The sequence below is a fragment of the Chiloscyllium plagiosum genome, unplaced genomic scaffold (assembly GCF_037043375.1).
Source record: "Chiloscyllium plagiosum isolate Xiang-an unplaced genomic scaffold, Cpla_swu_hap1 HiC_scaffold_20, whole genome shotgun sequence".
Classification (NCBI taxonomy): Eukaryota; Metazoa; Chordata; class Chondrichthyes; order Orectolobiformes; family Hemiscylliidae; genus Chiloscyllium; species Chiloscyllium plagiosum.
In genome coordinates, this window is record NW_028270158.1 from 2,362,859 (window position 1) to 2,385,113 (window position 22,255).

General features: G+C 43.6%; 1 protein-coding gene across 1 annotated transcript in view; it reads left to right on the top strand.

Annotated features, from left to right (window-relative positions):
• Nucleotides 1–22,255, top strand: part of clec19a (C-type lectin domain containing 19A) — a 45,734-nt gene that overhangs the window by 19,694 nt on the left and 3,785 nt on the right. The window contains exons 2-4 of the mRNA XM_043711046.2: nucleotides 224–401; nucleotides 1,951–2,044; nucleotides 8,960–9,092. Of these exons, the coding sequence (XP_043566981.2) occupies nucleotides 224–401; nucleotides 1,951–2,044; nucleotides 8,960–9,092 (405 nt within the window). The remainder of the gene's footprint in view (nucleotides 1–223; nucleotides 402–1,950; nucleotides 2,045–8,959; nucleotides 9,093–22,255) is intronic.

Sequence of the window (22,255 nt, forward strand, 5' to 3'; positions counted from 1 at the left end):
GAGTGTTCAGGGTGACCATTCCAAACTGAAAATCTACCCTTTTACTGTAAATAATTAATAGATTTATAATGATTCTCACCAGTCATACTATTTCAGTAACTTCTTCGTAATTCCTTGTGCTGTTTTCCTTACAGAAAGGGCAAATGCCTAGTCAAACACAAGAGTCATAAATGAAGTTAGTTTGCTTGGACTAATTTGTTAATGATGAATTTCATTATTACAGAGCTGCCTCTGCGTCTCACTGGAGGGATCCCTGTTTATTCCTGCCCACTCTTCTGGACTGAATTCAATGGATATTGTTTCCGCTTCTTTCCCGAGACCAAGAGTTGGGCTGAAGCTGACCTTTACTGCGCTGAATTTTCAAATGGATTCAGATCAGCTAAATTAGCCTCAATCCACAGGTAACGGTAATACGGCTGTTTTCACAGTTAACCACTGATCAATGTTTCAACTAAAATGTATATATTTGAGGTTGAATATAAAAATACAATGTTCACAGAAGTTTGGAAATCTTTATACAACCAAGTTGATCCCTGCTTTTTAAAAATTACTTCAGGAAATGTGGGCATCGCTGGCTGGGTCAGTAGTTATTGCCCGTCCCTAGTTGCCCCTTGAGAAGGTGGGGGTGAGCTGCCTTCTTGAACCGCTGCAGTCCATGTGCTGTGGGTAGACCCATAATGCCCTCAGGGAGGGAATTCCAGGATTCCGAGTGACACCCAGGAGGATGTGGGGTCAAAGTAAATACTGTCATGCCCGAAACGTCGATTCTCCTGTTCCCTGGATGCTGCCTGACCTGCTGCGCTTTTCCAGCAACACATTTTCAGCCCTGATCTCCAGCATCTGCTGTCCTCACTTTCTCTCAGTTAGGACTATATTTGCTGGAGGTTAGACAAATTAGGAGAGATATCAGAGAAACCTATAAAATTCTAACAGTACTAGACAGAGTAAATACAGGCAGGTGGGGGAGTCCAGAACCAGGGATCATTTTTAAAGATAAGGGGTAACCTTTTAGGGCTGACATGAGGAGGAATGCCTTGACCCAGAGGGTGGTGAGCCAATGGAATTCACTCACACAGAAAGCAGTCAAGGCCAAAACCATTATGTGATATCAAGACGTAGCTGGATGTAGCATGGGCTAAAGAGATCAAAGGATATGGAGGAACATGAGAACAGGCTATTGAATTGGCCATTTAGATCAGCCATGATCATTACAAATGGCAGAGTAGGCTTCAAGGGCTGAATGGTTGTCTCCTATTTCCAGTGTTGTACTTGTTGTTACCAAGCAATCAGCCTGCCTTAATCAAATACCACTTCCAAAACTGACTGTGATCCCAAATCAAAAAGAAAGCTGTCTAACAATTACACAGTCCAGGAAATCCCCTCGGATTATGTTCATCCTCGCCCAGGTCACTGAAACATGTCGAAGTATTTGTTAATAGCATCAAAACGTTTACTCACAAGCTGACTGGTGTAAGCCGAATGATTCTGAATAGTTACATAAGTTTTTAAAAGAAATTATTAAATTTAAATTTTAAAATAAAATGATTCATTTTTATAGAAGTTTCTTCAATATAACAGATTGGCCACCCGAACTAAACATTAGAAATGCTTCCTTTTGTTGTCGGGTTTGTGAACCACGCCTGGTTCCTGCTCAGACACGTGAAGAATCCCTTGATAAAAATGCTAGCCTTGTGGTTCTGTAAATGAAATCAAGTATAGCCTGGAGCCAGTGCAATCTCAACCCAATGTTCAGCACGTTCCTCTCCATGTCCCCAAAGTGGAAACCCTGGCTCCAAATATGATTTTCTAGCGATTATTAAAGCTTCAGGTAAAACCCTTTGATTTGCAGAATAACTTTGAGTTGTTTTTGAAGGTGGAATACTGTTTCACATGGTTTCATGCTGTACAGCGACATTATTTTGTAAAACTCTGTTTCTTATTCTTTCCCAGCTGGGAAGAGAATGTCTTTGTTTATGACTTAGTTAACAGTCGCGTACCTGGAATACCAACTGATATTTGGATAGGTCTCCATGATCGGAGAATGGTAAGTCCACTTCTTAAGTACTTAGAGACAATTAAAATTCTTTTAATGAATTGTTGGAAAACTGGCACAGTGTCTAAATATCAAGGCAATTAATGCTACTCATTTATGTTACTCTCTCTCTGTGTTCTTATTTTGACCAAATACCGACAATGGATTGAAATACAAGGGGCTGGATTCCCAAAGGGACTGTGGGAAGTTCAGGTGTGGAAGTCAGAAAGTCAGGTGCTGGAAATTGCCTCATAATCTCAATTCCTGCAAAACAGAGAGTAATGTTGGAAAAGCAAGCAGGGACAGGTGGTGAGGGGCGATGAGAATCAGTTTGTGTTCATCTATGACTCTTTAAGCTCCTGAAGAAACTCATTAAGGAGCCTGGGTCAAGGTTAGTGTGGTGCTGGAAAAGCACAGCAGGTCAGACAGCATCCCAGGAGCAGGAAAATCGACGTTTCGGGCAAAAGCCCTTCATCAGTAAGCCCTTCATCAGGCTTTTGCCTGAAACATTGTTTCTCCTGCTCCTCGGATGCTGCCTGACCTGCTGTGCTTTACTAGCACCACTCTAATCTTGACTCTGATCTGCAACGTCTCCAGTACCCACTTTCGACTCATTAAGGAGCCTGGCTAGTGCAGAGCTAAACATTTAAACTTCACCTTGGTGATCCCAAAAACAGTCTAGGGCACTACCTCCTGCAAGTTCACATCCAAACCACTCACTGTCCTGACTTGGAAATATATCACCGTTCCTTCACTGTCACAGGGTCTGAATCCTGGAATTCCCTCCTTATGGAAATTGTGGGTCAACCCACAGCACATGGACTGCAGCGGTTCAAGAAGGCAGCTCACCCACACCTTTTCAAGGGGCAACTAGGGACAGGCAATAAATGCTGGGCCCAGCCAGCGATGCCCATGTCCTGGGAATGATGTTAAAACAAGTGAATGCAAAGCTGCTGGGATTTAATTTTTTTTTAATCGAAAGGTAAAATGCTGCACATGCTGGAAAGCTGAAATAAACTGAAAATGCTGGAAATACACAGCAGGTCAGCAGTGTCTGTGCCGAGGGAAATTCTCATGTTTAGCTCGCGAGCTGCAGGTAGTGGCCTATCCATTTAATCGTCGGCCTTTTACTCACAGTGACCTCTCTGTCCTCAGTCTGCTCCAGTCTGCCCGAGAGGCTGACAGTCAACACAGTGAGCAGAACATTACGCCTTCCAAAGTCAACATTGAGTTCAACAATTAGAGACCATGATATCCCCTCTATTTTCAATCGCCTGTTATTGCCTGTTCCTGCTTTTTTCTTATGTATGCTTTCCCTCAGCTGTTCCACTGGTCAAGACACATTCCTTGTTTCTTTACCCAATTCCTAATCTCTCTGGTCCTGGAAAACTAACTCCACCATCATTCAGTCTCTCCCGTCTCTCACAGACCTCCCTTTTGATCTTGACCTATCTACTCCTCGCTCAAAACCTATTCCACTTCCAACTTTCCTAGTTCTGATCAAAGATCACACACCTGAAACACTATTTCTTGTTTACTTCTTTCTCCAGCATGTTCTGTTTCACTCTCTCTCTTTCTGGGACCTAACTCGAGTTAGGGTGCTGGATCTTCTCTCTGTCCTGTCCACTGCCATTGTCTTCACTGTTTCCCCGAGGAACTGCCTGCTCTTCTCAACAAGGTAGTGGCGCTCCCCAAAATGGCTGTCGTCTGTCATTGCCACTGATCCCTGTCAGGCGGCTTCCACTTCACAGGGCTTAGGAATTGGGACGTTATGTTGAGGTTGGGATGTTATGTTGAGGTTGGGACATCATGTTAAGGTTGTACAGGATGTTGGTGAGGTCTCTTCAGGAGCACTGTGTCCAGTTCTGGTCGCCCTGTTATAGGAAGGATATCATTAAACTGGGGAAGGTTCGGAAGAGATTGACCAGGATGTTGCTGGGTATGGAAGATTCGAGTTATAGGGAGAGGCTGGATAGGCTGGGACTGTTTTAACTGGAGTGTACCTTATAGAAGCTTATAAAATCATTAGGGTATAATGGCAGGTGTCTTTTCCCTAAGGTGGGAGCTTTTGAATCTAGGAGGCATACTTTTAAGGTGAGAGGAGAAAGATTTAAAAAGGACGTGAGTGAAAACTTTGTCAGACAAAGAGCAGTTCATGTGTGGATTGAACTTCCAGAGGAAGTGATGGTTGTGGGTAGAGTCACAATGTTTAAAAGACATTTGGATAAGAACATGAATAAGAAATGTTTGGAGGGATATGGACCAAGTGCAGGGAGTTGGGACTAGTTTAGTTTGGGAACCTGGACTGTTGGACCAAGGGGTCTGTTTCCGTGCTGTATGATTCTATCACTAATTGCCCGGTGATCTTGCCTGAACCCAATTAAATGGGGTATTTGAATTCAAAAACCCCTCAGGAGGACAAGTGTGTGGTCAGGAAACGGAATCCATCCTGTGTTGGGATTCCCAATTGCACTTTAAAATCCGGTCCAAAGTAAGAGGTTCTGGTGTTTTTGTATGAACTAATTTTTGTCATTTAATTGTCATGGCTCAATCAGCCAATCACAGTTGGTGACTGTATTGTTTGTATTGTGGCTGTATTGGTGACTGTATTGGTGACTGTATTGTATGTATTGTGACTGTATTGGTGACTGTATTGTTTATATTGTGACTGTATTGGTGACTATATTGTTTGTATTGTGACTGTATTGGTGGCTGTATTGGTGACTGTATTGGTGACTGTATTGGTGACTGTATTGTTTGTATTGTGACTGTATTGGTGACTGTATTGTATGTATTGTGACTGTATTGGTGACTGTATTGGTGACTGTATTGTTTGTATTGTGACTGTATTGGTGGCTGTATTGGTGACTGTATTGTATGTATTGTGACTGTATTGGTGACTGTATTGGTGACTGTATTGTTAGTATTGTGACTGTATTGGTGGTTGTATTGGTGACTGTATTGGTGACTGTATTGTGACTGTATTGTTTGTATTGTGACTGTATTGGTGACTGTATTGGTGACTGTATTGTGACTGTATTGTTTGTATTGTGACTGTATTGGTGACTGTATTGGTGACTGTATTGTCTGTATTGGTGACTGTATTGGTGACTGTATTGTTAGTATTGTGACTGTATTGGTGGCTGTATTGGTGACTGTATTGGTGACTGTATTGTGACTGTATTGTTTGTATTTTGACTGTATTGGTGACTGTATTGGTGACTGTATTGACTGTATTGGTGACTATATTGGTGACTGTATTGTATGCTTGGTTTGAGTTATTTTGCTGATCTAGGAGAATCTCAACATGGGACTCTGGGAAGAATGTGATCCATTGGATTGGCCAAGTGTGAGAAGTTACAACTGGCAGTAATCAGAACACAAACTACTGCAGAACGAGAGAAGAGAAATGTGAAATCATATGAAATAATAGAATTCAGATAAAAGCCAGAAAGAAGAGACAGGAATTGCTCTGTCATCGCATCAAACCAGCACCAGCAGACAATTAGAATTTTTATTCACTTGTGGGCTGTGGGCATCACTGTCTGGGCTCAGCATTTATTACCCATCCCTAGTTGCCCCTTGAGAAGGTGGGGGTGAGCTGCCTTCTTGAACCATTGCAGCCCATGTGCTTAAGGTTGACCCACAATGCTACAGGGGAGGGAATTCCAGGATTCTGACCCAGCGACACTGAAGGAACAGCGATATATTTCCAGGTCAGGATGATGAGTGGCTCGGAGGGGAACTTGCAGGGGGTGGTGTTCCCATGTATCTGCTGCCCTTGTCCTTCCAGATGGTAGTGGTTGTGGGTTTGGAAGGTATTGCCTGAGGATCTTCGGTGAGTTTCTGCAGTGCATCTTGTAAATAGTACACACTGCTGCTACTGAGCGTCGGTGGTGCTGATGTACATTAGCTACTCAATCAAAATGAAATTAATCTGTGGGATTTTTTGATTGGCCAACCATCGCATTGTTTCTTTGCCACATAACTGATGAAAAGGAATGAAAGTTCATTCTCTTCCAAATCAGAAACCCAGTGGCAATATGATATTGAATGCTGTCATTTTCGAGAGATTTCTGAACTTGGTGTTAACAAGAGGCAATGAGAGGCTAAAGAAATTGAGCCCAAAAGATTTCTGAGTGGGGAAGAGATCAGAACATAAATATTGGAATGTGGTCAAGGTTAGTGGGATGGGAGAAATCCCACTCCATGATTGCTGCATCCCACAATTCCCCCTTTCTAACCTTAGAGAGGGAAGATGGTTCCCAGTCTTCAATGAATGGGGTCCTCAGATAAGACATTGCTCACAATTGATTTCTTGTCTTCCAGGTTGGAAGCTCAGTTAGTCTCAACCAGGCCCCACATCTTAGAACATAGAACATAGAACAACATAGCTCAGTACAGACCCTTCAGCCCACGATTTTGTGCTGACCTTTTATCATAGTCTAAAAATCAAACTAACCCACATACCCTTCATTTTATTATCTTCCATGTGCCTATCCAAGAGTTGCTTAAATGTCCCTAATGTATCTGACTCTACTACCACCACTGGCAGGGCATTCCACATACCCACCACTCTCTGTGTAAAGAACCTACCTCTGAGATCTCCCCTAAACCTTTCTTCAATCACCTTAAAATTATGACCCCTTGTGATAGCTATTTCCACCCTAAGAAAAAGTCTCTGGCTATCCACTCTATCTATGTTTCTTAAGGTCTTGTACACCTCCATCAAGACACCTCACATCCTTCTTCGTTCCAATGAGAAAAGACTGAGAACCCTCAACCTTTCTTCATAAGACATGCCCTTCAGTCCAGACAGCATCCTGGGAAATCTCCTCTGCATCCTCTCCACGTCCTTCCTATAATGAGGCCAACAGAATTGAACACAATATTCCAGGTGTGGTCTAACCAGGGCTCTGTAGAGCTGCTGCTTAACCTCACGGCTCTTAAATTCAATCCCCCTGCTATTGAACACACCAGACACCTTCTTAACAGCCCTAGCAACTTGGGTGGCAACTTTGTGAGATCTGTGGACATCCAGGGACTCCAAGATCCCTCTGTTCCTCCACACTGCCAAGAATCCTGCCTTTAACCCTGTATTCCACATTCAAATTCTACCTTCCAAAGTGAATGACTTCACACTTTTCCAGGTTGAACTCCATCTACCATTTCTCAGCCCAGTTCTGCATCCTGTCAGTATCCTGTTACAACCTACAACAGCCCACCACACTATCCATAACTCTACCAACCTTTGTGTCATCAGCAAACTTACTAACCCACTCTTCCACTTCCTCATCCAAGTCATTTATTCAAATCAGAAAGAGCAGAGGTCCCAGTACAGATCCCTGTGGAACACCACAGGTCACTGAGCTCCAGACTAAATGCTTTCCATCTACCACCACCGTCTGTCTTCTATGAGCCAGCCAATTCTGTATCCAGATAGACAGATTTCCCTGTATCCTATGTCTCCTTACTTTCTGAATGAGCCTACCATAGGGAACCTTATCAAACTTCTTGCTAAAATTCATATATACCACATCCACTGCTCTACCTTCATCAACGTGTTTTGTTACATCCTCAAATAATTCAGTAGAGTTTGTGAGGCATGACCTGCCCCTCACAAAGCCATGCTGACTATCTCTGATCAAACTATGGTTTTCTAAGTAATCACAAATCCTGTCTCTCAGAATCCTCTCCAATACTTTGCCCACCACTGATGTAAGACTATAATTCCCACGATTATCCCTATTCCCTTTCTTGAACAAGGGAATAATATTTTCCACCCTCAAATCATCTGGCACTACTCCAGTGGACAGTGAGGACACAAAGATCATCACCAAAGGGGCAGCAATCTCTTCCATCGCTTCCTGAAGTAACCTCGGGTATATCCCATCTGGCCTGGGGGATTTGTCTATCTTTACGTTTTTCAAACTTTTCAGCACATCCTCCTCCTTGACATCAACCTGTTCCAGCATGTCAGTCTGTTTCACTGTGTCCTCAGAAACATCAAGGTCCCTCTCCGTAGTGAATACTGAAGCAAAGTATTCATTAAGGACCTCCCCTACTTGCTCCAACTCCAGGCACAAGTTCCCCCCACTATCCCTGACTGGTCCTCACTCTGGCCTTCCTCCTGTTCCTCACATAAGTGTAGAACACCTTGGGGTTTTCCTTAACCCTATCCATTAAAGCTTTCTCATGCCCCCTTCTAGCTCTTCTAAGTCCATTCTTCAGTTCCTTCCTGGCTACCTTGTAACTCTCTAGAGCCCTGTCTGATCCTTGCCTCCTCAAGCTTAAGTAAGATTCCATCTTACCCTTGACTAGATGTTCCACATCTCTTCTCATCCAAGGTTCCTTCACCCTACCATCCCTTCCTTGCCTCAGTGGGACAAACCTGTCCAGCACCATCATCAGGTGCTCCCTGAACAACCTCCACATTTCTGTCCTGCATTTCCCTGAGAACATCTGTTCCCAATTTAGGTGCCCCAGTTCCTGCCTGATAATATTGTACGTCCCCCTCCCCCAATTAAATACTTTCCCATACTGTTCCTATCACTCTCCATGAGCATAGTAAAGGTCACAGAGTTATAATCACTATCACCGACATGGTATTCTTGATGGAATTGCCCAGAGTCCCGTCAGGCTGGGGTGTGAGTGCCGTGATAGTGATAGCCTCTGACTGAATGATATTCTTTGTTGTTACTCTTGTAAAGTACATTCGAAGGTTCTGTACCTGAGACCGTTCTGAATGAATGCCCAGTTTAAGGCTGGAAGCCAGTTTAACCAATTCCTGGTCTCACTTGGGAGAGCACCAGTAAATTATGGATTTCCTGCACTATTGTTTTTGGGGCAATAATTATTTGCAAGTGGTTATTTGTGTAGACATGTTAATAAATAATGATCTTCAATTCCTTTCTAAATTCTGGGCAGGAAGGGGATTTTGAATGGACTGATGGAACAACGTATGACTATAATTATTGGGATCGCAACCAACCTGATGATGGAACCCACCTGACAGAGGAGGAGGAAGATTGCGGCCAGATATGGTTCCGGCAAAGCAGTGGTAGGCACGTTCTCTGAAATAATGTCAGACTAGTGGAATCTTTGCTGGGAAATTAGGAGGGACGTTAAACTTTGGGAAAATCCAGTGGTAATGCTCGATGAATTCCACTTGTCTCCAAATTTGAGAAAAGTTATTGAATTTTGATGAAAAACAGGAATCAAGGGAATATCTAACAGCAAAAAAACCCTGTAAATCTGAAATAGAAACAAAACAAGACTGGTAATGCTCAGGGGACAGTGAGGACGGCAGATACTGGGGATCAGAGTCGAGAGTATGGTGCTGAAAAAGCACAGCAGGTCAGGCAGCATCCGAGGAGCAGGAGAATCAACGTTTCAGGCATAAGCTCTTCATCAGGATACTCAGCAGGGAAATTGATGGGATTAAAGTCCAACAAATCCCCAGGGTCTGATAATCTGCATCCCAGATACTGAAGGAAGTAGCCCGAGAGATACTGGGTGCACTGGTGGTCAACTTTCAAGGTGCTATAGACTCTGGGACAGTCCCCACAGTCTGGAGAGTAACTAATGTAATGTCTCTATTTTAGAAAAGAGGGAGGGAAAACCGGGAAATATATACCAGTCAGACTGATGTCCGTTATGGGGAAAATGTTCGCGTCTATGATAAAAGATTTAATAGAACATTAGGAAAACATTGCCAGGCTTGGACAGAGTCAGCATGGATTTGCAGAAGGGAAATTATGCTTGTCAAATCTGCTGGAATTTTTGGAGGATGTAACTAATAGAGTTGATGAAGGGAAGCCACTGGCTATTGGTTTATTTGAACTTTCAGAAGTCCCACATAACAGATTAGATATAAAATTAGAGTGCATGGCACTGAGATGGATAGAAAACTGGCTGGCAAACAGGAAATAAAGAGTGGGAATAAACAGGTCTTTTTCTGATCGGCTAGCAGTGACTAATGAGAGCTTGGAACCCAGGTGGTCACAATATTTATTAGTGATTCAGATGAGAAAACAAAATGTAATATTTCAAAATTTGTGAATGACATAAAGCTGGGTTGGAGGGAGAGCTAGATGCAGAGATGCTTTAATGTGATTTGGACAAATTGGCTGAGGGGGAAATGTATGGCAGATGCAGTATAATGTGTCTAAATGTGAGATTATCCACTTTGGTAGCAAAAACAGGAGGCAAGTTATCTCCCATGCTGAAGGTAAGCATGCAGGTCCAGCAGGTGGAAAAGAAGGCAAACGGGTAGGTTGGCCTTTGTGGTGAGCAGATTTAAGTTTAGGAGCAGGGATGTCTTACTGCAATTATCTCGGGCCTTGGTGAGACCAGGCCTACTCTCTGCAGTTTTGGTCTCCTTATCTGAGGGAGAATACTTTTGCTATGGAGTGAGTGCAGTGAATATGCACCAGACTGATTCCTGGGATGGCAGGATTGACATTTAAGGCAATTTTTAAATCTGTTAGGATTATGTTTACTGTACTTCAGAAGAGTAAGGGGGAAATCTCATAAAAACCTATAAAATTCAAACAGGACCAGACAGAGTAAATGCAGAAAAGATGTTCCAGATGACCAGGGGAGTCTAGAACCAGGGATCACAGTAAAAGGATAAGGAGTAAAGCTTTTAGGGCTGAGATAGGGAGAAATGTCTTGACCCAGAGAGTGGTGAGCCAATGGAATTCACTCGGACAGAAAGCAGTCGAGGCCAAAACATGGTACGATTTCAGGAAGGACTGGATATACCACTTCAAGCTGAAGGAATCGATGGATCTGGAGGGGGCGGGGTTGGGGGTGAGGTGAGGGGGCAAGCAGGAGTAAACCATTGAGTTGGATGGTCAGCCATGATCATAATGAATGGCAGAACAAGCTTGCAGGGACAAATTGCCTCTTTCTGTTCCTGATTCCTATGTTTGTAACTCACATTTATTTATTCCACTGGGACTCAGATTACTCATGTCACTATCCATGTCACAGGGAATTTCCAAAGTTAGTAACGCTCCCACAGGTAATGTTTGGATACCATTCCATTTGAAGATATTTTCCACAATAAATACACTTGATCATTGTTCAGTAAGAACTAGAACTAAGGCAGATAGATGGAGATAATCTGCAGATCAATCATGACCTAAAAGTGCTTCATATTTGAGGCTAAAGGGCCTGTATGTATGTTTTTATCACTGTGACAAGTGAAATTGGGTCTGATTTTACTGCAGATTTCTGTAAACTGGTGAAGGATATGCCAGGATTAATCGCTGTCACTGGGGAAGTTAAATTGACTGGAGGCAGAAATCTGGCTGGATTTGTCATCTTGTGTTTCTGTGTTTTAAAAGCTTTTAGATAAAGGAGGCAGCAATTTTATGAGTCTCGACTCTCTCTAACCTACAATCCACTCTCCATTAAAATAAGTGACATGAATCTCTGGAAAATTCCTGGCCACTATACTCAGACTCCCCCGTTCCCCAAAGACTGTCACAGGCACATCGTACATCGATTCACACAGCCTTCAGCCCATCGAGTCTGCATTGATGTATCTATCACTAAAAGTGCTTTAATCACAATTTCCTACACTTGTCCCACATCTTTGAACGTTATGATATTTGAAGTACTCATCCAAATATATTTTAAAGGTTGTAAGATTTCCAGCCTCCACTGCCTTCCCAGGTAGTGCATTCCAGATTCTCACTGAGAATTTTCCCTAAACCCCTCTGAATCTCCTGCCCCTTACCCTAAAACTATGCTCCCTCATGATTGACCCCTCAGCCAAGGGGAACAGCCGCTCTCTATTCACCCTGTCTATACTCCTCATGATCTTATCCACCTCAATCATGTCCCCCCTCAGTCCTCTCTGCTCTAAAGGAAACAATCTAAGCCCATCCAGTCTCTCCTTATACCTCAATATCTCCATCCCAGACAACATCCTGTTGAACCTCCTCTGTACGCTCTCCAGTGAGGTGACCAGAACTGAACACAGTACTCCAGCTGTGACCTGACCCACGCTCTGTACAGCTCCAATATTACCTCCAGACTCTTATACACTCTGCACGACTGTTGAAAGCAAATGTCCCATCTGCCTTCTTAATTATCCTATTCACACGCTCTACCGACTTTAGGGATCTGTGAATAATTACCCCAAGATCGCTCTGCTCCTCTGAGCTACCCAGTGTCCTCCCATTCATTAAATATTCCCTCATCTTGTTTCTTCTTCCAAAGTGTCTCATCTCACACTTATCAGGGTTAAATACCATCTGCCACTGGTCTACCCATCTGACTAACCCAACCATATCTTCCTCTAATCTACAGCCATCTACTTCACTATTAATCAACTTACCAATCTTGGTGACATCTGCAAAATTTACTTAACATTCCCCCAACATTTATATCTATATCATTTATGTATATGACAAACAATAAGGGTCCCAATATAGTGATCCTTGTAGTACACCACTGGACGCAGGCCTTTAGTCACTTAAACAGTCTTCTCCCACTACCTTTTGTGCCCTATCACTAAGTCAGTTTCTGATCCATCTCACCAAGTTCCTCTGAATTCCATGGGCTTTAACCTTCTCAATCTGTCTCCTGTGAGAGATATGGTCAAAAGCTTTGCTAAAATCCATACAAACTACATCAGTTGAACTTCCCTCATCCATACACTTGATCACATTTTTGAAAAGTTCTAACAAAATGGTTAGGCATGACCTCTCTCTCTGACAAAGCCATGCTGATTATCCCTAATTAACCCATTCCTTTCCAAGTGGACATTAATTCACTCGTTCAGAATTTTCTCCAATAGTTTCCCTACCACTGACATGAGACTCATCGGTCTGTAATTTCCTGATTCATCTCTACCACCTTTCTTGAAAAGTGGAACCACATTAGCCATCCTCCAGTCCTCAGGCACTCCAAACCTACGCCCCCCTCCAACCCCAAGTGGCCAGAGAGGAATTAAAAATTGGTGTCAGAGCCCCTGCAATTTCCTGCCACTCCTCCCACAGCAGCCTGGGATGCAGTTCATATTCATGGAATTGTCTACTACCTACAAGGCACAAGTCAGGAGTGTGATGGAATACTCCCCTCTTGTCTGGATGGGGCCAGCTCCAACAACATTCAAGAAGCTTGACACCAAGCAGCCGCTAGATAGGCACCACATCTACAAACACCCACTCCCTCCACCACTGACGGTTAGTAGCAGCTGTGTGTACTATCTACAAGATGCAGAAATTCACCAAAGATCCTCAGACAGCACCTTCCAAACCACGAACACTTCCATCTAGAAGGACAAGGGCAGCAGATACGTGGATCACCACCCCCTGCAGGTTCCCCTCCGAGCCACTCACCATCCTGACTTAAAAATATATCGCCTTCAGTGTCACTGGGTCAAAATCCTGGAATTCCTTCCCTAAGGGCATTGTGGGTCAACCCACAGCACATGGACTGCAGTGAGTCAAAAAGGCAGCTCACCCCCACCTTCTCAAGCTGGGCAACTAGGGACAGGTAATAAATGCTGGGCCAGATAGTGACACCCATATCCCATGAAGAAATAATTAATAATTAAGGCTCTTGAGTAGAACTTTGAAAATCACAATGAACTAGTCACAGAGATATAATGGTGGACAAATGTTCAGTGAATGTCCAACTTACTTTTAAAAAAGGATCTCGAGTTATTTCCATTTGTAATTAAAATTACAGTGTCTGAGAATGAATTATATTAGCCTTGCTGAATCCCTCTTCCTCCAAAGTCAACTCCAGTCACTTTTCCAGCTAAAGGTAATGTTAAATGTGGTTGCACAAACTGAAATAAAGAGACCTCCATTTGTTCAAGACCCTTTGAATAAAGGGAGCTAACTTCTTTCATCAACACTGAGGAAGCAAAAAACCTTGCTCCAAAAACCGACAAGAGCAGGATACAAATCAACTGGTCAAAGGAAAATGTATCCTCTTCACCTGCAGCCTCCGAGCTCGCAGATGAAATGCTAACACTTTTACAGGTCATTACTTTCAAAGGCTTGAGTAAATTGAAGAAGTGCTTTCATGTCCTTATCAATATTTCGCTGCCATTTCACAGATAATCATGCAGCCAGCAGAGCAGCATCATTACCTCCCACATTTTCGTTGAGAACTTCCTGCAGCACTTTGCATCCTGCAGTCTGTGTGAAGTTTGCACATTCTCCTGTTAAACGCACAGGTTTCCTCCAGGTGCTCCAGTTTCCTCCCACAATCCAAAGATGTGGAGGTCAGGTGAATTGGCCATGCCAAACTGCCCACAGTGACAAGGGATGAGTAGGCTATGTGCATTAGTCAAGGGTAACTATCGGGTAATAGGGTAGGGGAATGGGTCTGGGTGGGTTACTCATCAGAGGGTTGGTGTGGACTTGTTGGGCCAAAAGCCTGTTTCCACACTGTAGGGATTCTATGATTCTATGATTTTGGGATATGGGAGGAGGAAGTCCCGAAAGGGTGATTTCAAGCCCCCTTCCCAATCCCCCAATGTACCAGCATAGAGCAGAATTACAGTGGGCCCCCTATGGTGAGGGGCAGGAGCGATAGAAAGTGAAGAGGTTTTCCATTCTCATTGATCTGAAGCAGAGTTCATCATTGGGATGCTGAATTGTCTGTATCCTGTAAATGCAGGAATCATATAGTGAGGTCTCTTGACTGCATTCCTTTTGCCCTCAAAAGGATGGCTCAGTCCCTAACAACTGATTGGTACATGTTGCTATGGCAACCAGGATAAATCAGCACAGGGGGGAAAGTGAGGACTGCAGATGCTGGAGATCAGAGCTGAAAATATGTTGCTGGAAAAGCGCAGTAGGTCAGGCAGCATCCAAGGAACAGGAGAATCGACGTTTCGGGCATGAGCCGTGGTGCTCCAGGAGCTGATGCATGACTTTTACAGTTACAGCTGACGCTCAGCTGTTCCAAGGTCCACAGACACTTGCCTCACTCCCAGCACCAACACCTCCTCAGGATGCCCACTCATTGTTGGAAGAAATAAGGGATTTCAGAACGATCCAAGGTCCCTGACAGACACCTTCTTCAATACTTGCTGTGCTGATTTAGGCGCAGCAGGTCAGGCAGCATCCGAGGAGCAGTAAAATCGACATTTTGGGCAAAAGCCCTTCATCATGAAGGGCTTTTGCCCGAAACATCAATTTTACTGCTCCTCGGATGCTGCCTGACCTGCTGTGCCTTGTAGATGGTGGACAGGCTTTAGGGAGTCAGGAGGTGAGTTACTGTCTGCATGGTTCTAAATGAGGAATGACGATGAGGAAAATCCTGTTGCATGCAGTGAGTGGTGTGGTGTCTGGAGTACATGGGCTGAGAGCACAGCAGAAACTAATTCAAATGGAACTTTTAAGCAGGAACTTGATGAGTGTTTGAAGAGAAAAGATTTATAAGGTTATTAGGAAAAGTTAGGGAAGTGGGAGTTGCTGGGTTGTTCCTGCAGAGAGCAGGATGGACTCCATTTGTTCTTTGGTTCTGTCTAGTGCAAAGTCCTGAATATGAATGTCCACCCCAGTCCAACACCAGCACCTCTACATGGTGAATGTCTGAGAAACAGTGAGCTACAAACTGAGGGCTTCAGTCACACTCCCCACTGTCGCAAGTCCCTGATAAATAGAATGACTGTGTGGGATGTATACCCCTGCAGAGGCAAGTAGACAAGGAAACCCCTTTGCTTAAGGATTTTGATGAAGTAACAGATGAGAAGCCATCAGAACAGAGAGTGCATTTAAACCTCAGTGTGTGGAGTAAATCAATCCCCATCACTTCCAATGGGAGCCGCTTTTAATCTTTTCACTGGAGACAATGGTTATCTGCTGAAAGCCAGTGCTTCCAAATAGGGCTGTTGGACTATAACTTGGTGTTGTGTGATTTTTAACTTTGTCCACCCAGTTTTAACTTTGTCTTTCTCTGTACTGTCACATCCCCAATGTGGGGCTGCTAATACTGGCCAGGGCATAACAGAACCTGAGCCATCTCCACCTGGAAACTGAGAGCAGCATGCCTCTCTGTTTAAACTCCAGCAGTATCTATACTGGATTCCAAAGAGTGTGCAGTAGCCTTTAACTCTGAACCAGGTTACAATGATGAACATTTCCCTTCATTCACCTCTCCTGCTAATGGTTAATTTCTATTGAATTGCATCTTACTCTGTTTCTCATTTCCTTGGAGTGTGGTCCGGAGGGAGTGAGGTTTATTTACAGAAATCGCTCTTGATGCTGAGCATGAAAGTAATGTCCAGCAAACCAGTAAAAACGTTTTCTTTAAAAGAACAAAGGGATTTCATTAAATATGTTGATGTGTTCCTTATTACCATCACAGAGTGGGGACATTTATTACATGGACTTGATCTTCCTCAGACAACACCTTCCAAACCCACAACCACTTCCATCTAGAAGGACAAGGGCAGCAGATACATGGGGAACACTACCCCCTGCAAGTTCCCCTCCAAGCCACTCACCATCCTGACTTGGAAATATATCGCTATTCCTTCAGTATCGCTGGGTCAAAATCCCGGAATTCCCTCCTTAAGAACATTGTGGGTCTACCCACAGCACATAGACTGCAGTGGTTCAAGAAGGCAACTCACCCCCACCTTCTCAAGGGGCAACTAAGGACAGGCAATAAACGCTAACAGAACCAGCGATATCCACATCCCTCAAACAAATAACAAAAAGCTGTAGATCGCCCCTCAGGTCCCTTTTATATCTTTCCCTCCCACCTTAAACCTATGCCCTCTAGTTCTGGACTCTCCCACCCCACAGAAAAGACTTTGTCTATTTATTCTATCTATGCCTCTCATGATTTTATAAACCTCTATAAGGTCACCCTTCAGCCTCCGACACTCCAGGGAAAACAGCCCCAGCCTGTTCAACCTCTCCCTATAGCTCAAATCCTCCAACCCTGGCAACATCCTTGTAAATCTTTTTTACAGCTTTTCAATTTAATAATATCCTTCCAATAACTGGGTGACTAGAATTGCACTCAGAATTCCAAATATGGCCTTACCAATGTTTTACACAGCTGTAACAAGGTGTCCCAACTCTTGTACTCCGTTCTCTGGCTAATGAACGCAGGCATGCTAAATGCCTTCTTCACCATCCTACCTCTCTACCTGTGGTGCCACTTTCAAGGAACTATGTACCTGCATCCGTAGGCCTCTCTGTCTGATAACACTCCCCAGGGCCCTACCACTAACTGTCTAAGTCCTGCCTGGTTTGTCTTAGCAAAAATGCCACACCTCACATTTATCTAAATTAAACTCCATCTGCTGTTTCCCGGCTCAGTGGCCCAGCTGATTAAGATCCCATTATAATCTTAGACAACCTTCTTCACTTTCCACTATATTGCCAATTTTGGTGTCATCTGCAAACTATGCCTCCTATATTCTTGTCAAAATCGTTTATATAAACTGTGAACAATAGTGGGCCCAGTACTGATCATTTGGGCTAGCTCTCCCTGGATCCAATGTGATCTAACCTGACTAACCATGTCGAAGGCCTTGCCAAAGAGTCCATGTGGATAATGCCTACCACTCTGCCTTCATCTATCTTCTTGGTCACTTCTTCAATCAAGTATGTGAGACATGATTTCCCACGCACAAAGCCATGCTGACTATCCCTAATCAGTCCTTGCCTTTCCAAATATATGTAAAGCCTATATTTCAGATTCTTCTCTTACCCACCACTGACATCAGGCTCTTTGTTCTCCAGTCAGCTATGTCTTATTGAATGCACCGAAAAATCAGGAAAACGTGGTTCTGATATTATTCACTTTATGATCACCCAATTGAAAGTTCCGGACATTGACTCTCATTTCAAATTAACTGCTCCATGTGGAAAGCTCCCACTGGGTTGAACAACATTTCACATGTTCCCGAGCAGCAAACCAGCCTTTGGCACCATTTCCTTTGACTCTGCTTTCATTATTTGCTCATAGTCTTTCACATCCTGGGGGCATTCTCCAATGAGCAGCAAAGATAAAGAAATAGAACTGTTCAAAACTGATAAATTAAAAACGACTGAACCAATGTGTCTCAAGACAGAAATATTTATTGTAATTTATAACAAAGTCCATATTCCCAGGGTAGAAGCACAATCCTATGAGCAGATTGAGAAAGACTGGGCCTGTGTTCTCTCAGGTTGTGAAGAATCAGAAGAGACTTCATTGAAACTTTGGCCATTTTTCCAGAGCTTGGTGGGAAGATTCGGGGAGGGGTTCTGGAATCGAGATGGAGACATTCTCAAAATTAGGGCTCAGCCATTTAGGATTGAGATAAGGTGGAGGTTCCTCAATGAAGATGGTGAATCTGGTCATCTCTACACCAGAGAGCTGTGGAAAGGCCATCATTGAGCAGGCTGAATATAGAGGTCGATAGATTTCCAGATATTAAAGATGTCAGGGGTCGGGGCACAGCGTATTAAAATGCTGCTGAGCTCAAGGGTCAGGCATAGTCTTCTTGAATGGTGCAGCAAGCTTGATGGACCAAATGGCCTCCTCCATCACCTTGGGAAGTCTGACCAAAACCTGCTGATAATAAACATTGAAGTTCCTCTACTTTAAAGCAAAGTACTCTTTCAGAACATATACTTCTGAATAGTGAACGGTGGGCAGGAAATGGTGCCAGTACACCACGACTCTGTCACAGGGTCAGGAAATACAAATGCAATAGCACGGGTTCCTTTCTGTGCGTACAGATAGGCAGCTGGAGGGAATATAGCTCGTGACATCGATCCAGGCTATGGAACTCTCACACCACCAATTCACAGCCCTTTGAGAGAAGTTATTTCTCTCCTTCGCTGTTTTAATTCTGCTGCCCCTTATCCGAAAACTGTGACCTCTCGTTTTAGGTTGTCCCACATGAGGAAACATCCTCGCTCCATCTCCCTCGTCAACCTCCTTTAGTATCTTATTCATCTCATAGAATCATTACAGAGTGGAAAAGGGCTATTTGGCCCAAAAGGTCCACACCAACTCTCCAAAGAGGATCCCATTCAGACCCATTCCCCTCCTACTCTACATTTACCCCTGACTAATGCACCTAACTTGCACACTATGGGCAATTTCCCATGGTCAATCCACCTGACCCACACATCCTAAACTGTGGGAGGAAACTGGAGCATCCAGAGGAAACCCACGCAGACACAAACTCCTATCACCCGAGGGTGGAATCGAACCCAGGACCCAAGTGCTGTTAGGTAGTAGCACTAACTGCTGAGCCAGCGTGCCACCCATCTCAATTGGATCATCTTTCATTCTTCTAAACTCCAGAGAGTATAGGTCTAAACTGCTTAACCTCCCTTCATGAAACTAATCCCATAGCTCTGGAATCAATCTTGTGAACTTTCTCTGAACTGTCTCCAAGACAACGACATCATTCCTCAAATAAGGGGACCAACACTGTAATCAGTTTTCATATTTGGCCTCACTCCATCTGGAATCATCTAGACTCGAAATATTAGTTTGCTCTCCCTCCATGGATGCTGCCTGACCCACTGTGATTTCCAGCATTTGCTGTTTTCAGTACAGATTCCAGCACCTACAGTAATTTGCTCCTACATGGTCTCACTAATGCCTTGTACATTTGCAGCAACACTTCGCTACTTTTAATACTTTATTCCTTTAGCAATTAATGCCAAAATTCTGGTTGTGGTATTACCTGCTGTAATTGCTTATTAGTTTTTTGCAATTTATGTACAAGGTTACGCAGATCCCTCTGCACCAAAGCAGCCGACATTGCTCTCTGTTTAGATAAAAAGTCATCTTCCTAGTTCTCCACCTCAAACTTACCCACATTAAACTTCATCTGCCAATTTTTGGCCCATTTCACCTAAACTACAGGTAGTTCTGTTATAATGTGTGTTTCATTAATGTAAATTCACTGAAACACAATTGACAAATTGGGAACACTGTTTCTGAAGTGCAAGCTTTTAAAATGTGTGTTGGCTGTAACGCAATTACATCACCAACACTTTGAGCGCTGTTTCTAAAGCGGGAACACAACCATCGCATTATAAAAGAACTCCCTGTATCCATATCCAGTTGTAAATTTCTGATCTACTCATTGCAAGTGAGTATCCCCCTATTTTAGTTCCTGTGGCCATCCATGCCCCATAAAGAGACAAGCTATTGGTAGAGCTTTCAAGGTGTTATGTAAAGAGGCGGTGTGGAGAGACCAGATAGCCCTAGTGAGAAACAGATGATAGTGACCAGAAGGGTAAGGTTGGTAAAGGGTTAAAGCTGGTAAAGTGATAGAGCATATTAGAAATGGAGAGATGGGGACAGATAGGTTCAGATTAAATATGTGGAAAGGTTAGGGATTTGGAAAAGGTTAGGGATTTGGGAAGGTTAGGGATTTGGAAAAGGTAGGGTTTGGAATGGTTAGGTTTTTGGGATGGTTAAGAGCTTGGAAAGGTCAGGGATTTGGAATGGGTTTTGCAATGATTAGAGATTTGGAAAGATCAGGGATTTGAAAAGGTTAGGGATTGGGAAAGGTTAGGGATTTGGAAAGGTTAGAAAGTAGATAATCAACAACATGTTTGGTTGGTCCTCCTGGGCCTTTGTTTAGCCCATGTATCTTAAACACATTATTTTACTTTAAAAACATTACTCTTATTTTTCTGGAAAAGCCTCTGACCTGTTGAACATTTACAGAATTTTCTGTTTTTATTGCTTTCATATACAATTTGTGAACTAGTTTGCAGTTTGAGTGGGTAACTTTAATCTCCCTTGTTGGATGACAGACACAGAGGATTGGGTAGGCCATGGGGTTTATATGCCTCCTGAATTCCGAAGGGTGTAAACACAGCCATGTGCACAAGGTTAGACCAGCCTGGCATCAGGAGGGTGTAGTTGCCATGCTTCCACTCTGCCCTGGCATCATGTGCTGCTTCCCTGATTCTGGAAGATTCAGATTTAGATTTTTATTGTCATGTATACTCGAGTACAGGAAAGCAGATGTACGGTACAAAGGGAACCAATTCACCACTCTCCTCCGCCACATTGGCTACACACTCGATTACAAACTCTAAATGAAAAAAACAGCAGAAATAAAACAATGGTAAGGTCAGGCTGAGGGCAAGTCCCTAGGGCGATGCCAGTGATGAATGGTCTTGGTTTGGAGAAAAGGGATAGAGGAATACTGACACTTTTCATTCGATTGATAAAATATCTTCAGGAATATCTGTGTTTAAAGTTGAAGAGTTCTTGCAATGTTTAGGGGAAAACAAGGGCGGGGGGGGGGGGCGCCGAGTGCAGGCGGATAGGTTTTAGGAATAAAAGAATGACTAGGGTAGGAATAGGTCCAGTCAAGGATAGTAGTGGGAAGTTGCGTGTGGAGGCGGAAGAGATTGGGGAGACACTGAATGAATACTTTTCTTCAGTATTTACTCAGGAACAGGGCATTGTCGTCGATGTGAATACTGAGTCACAAATAAGTAGAATGGATGGCTTTGAGGTATGAAGAGAAGAGGTGTTGGAAATCCTGGAAAAGGTGAAAATAGATAAGTCCCCTGGGCCTGATGGCATTTATCCTAGGATTCTCTGGGAAGCAAGGGAGGAGATTGCAGAGCCATTGGCCTTGATTTTTATGTCCTCTTTGTCTACAGGAGTAGTGCCAGAAGACTGGAGGATAGCAAATGTGGTTCCCTTGTTCAAGAAGGGAAGTAGGGATAACCCTAGTAACTATAGGCCGGTGAGTCTCACTTCTGTTGTGGGCAAAGTCTTAGAGAGAATTGTAAGGGATAGGATTTATGCACATCTGGATAGGAATAATGTGATCAAGGATAGTCAGCATGGTTTTGTGAAGGGCAGGTCGTGCCTCACAAACCTTATTGAATTCTTTGAAAAGGTGACGAAGGAGGTTGATGAGGGGAAAGCGGTAGATGTGGTATATATGGATTTTAGTAAGGCGTTTGATAAGGTTCCCCATGGCAGGCTACTGCAGAAAATACGGAGATATGGCATTGAGGGTGAGTTGGAGGTTTGGATTAGGAATTGGCTGGATGGAAGAAGACAGAGGGTAGTAGTTGATGGCAAAGTTTCTTCATGGAGTGCCGTCACTAGCGGTGTTCTGCAAGGATCTGTTTTGGGACCATTGCTGTTTGTCATTTTTATAAATGACCTGGAAGAGGGATTAGAAGGTTGGGTGAGCAAGTTTGCGGATGATACGAAGGTCGGAGGAGTTGTTGACAGTGAGGA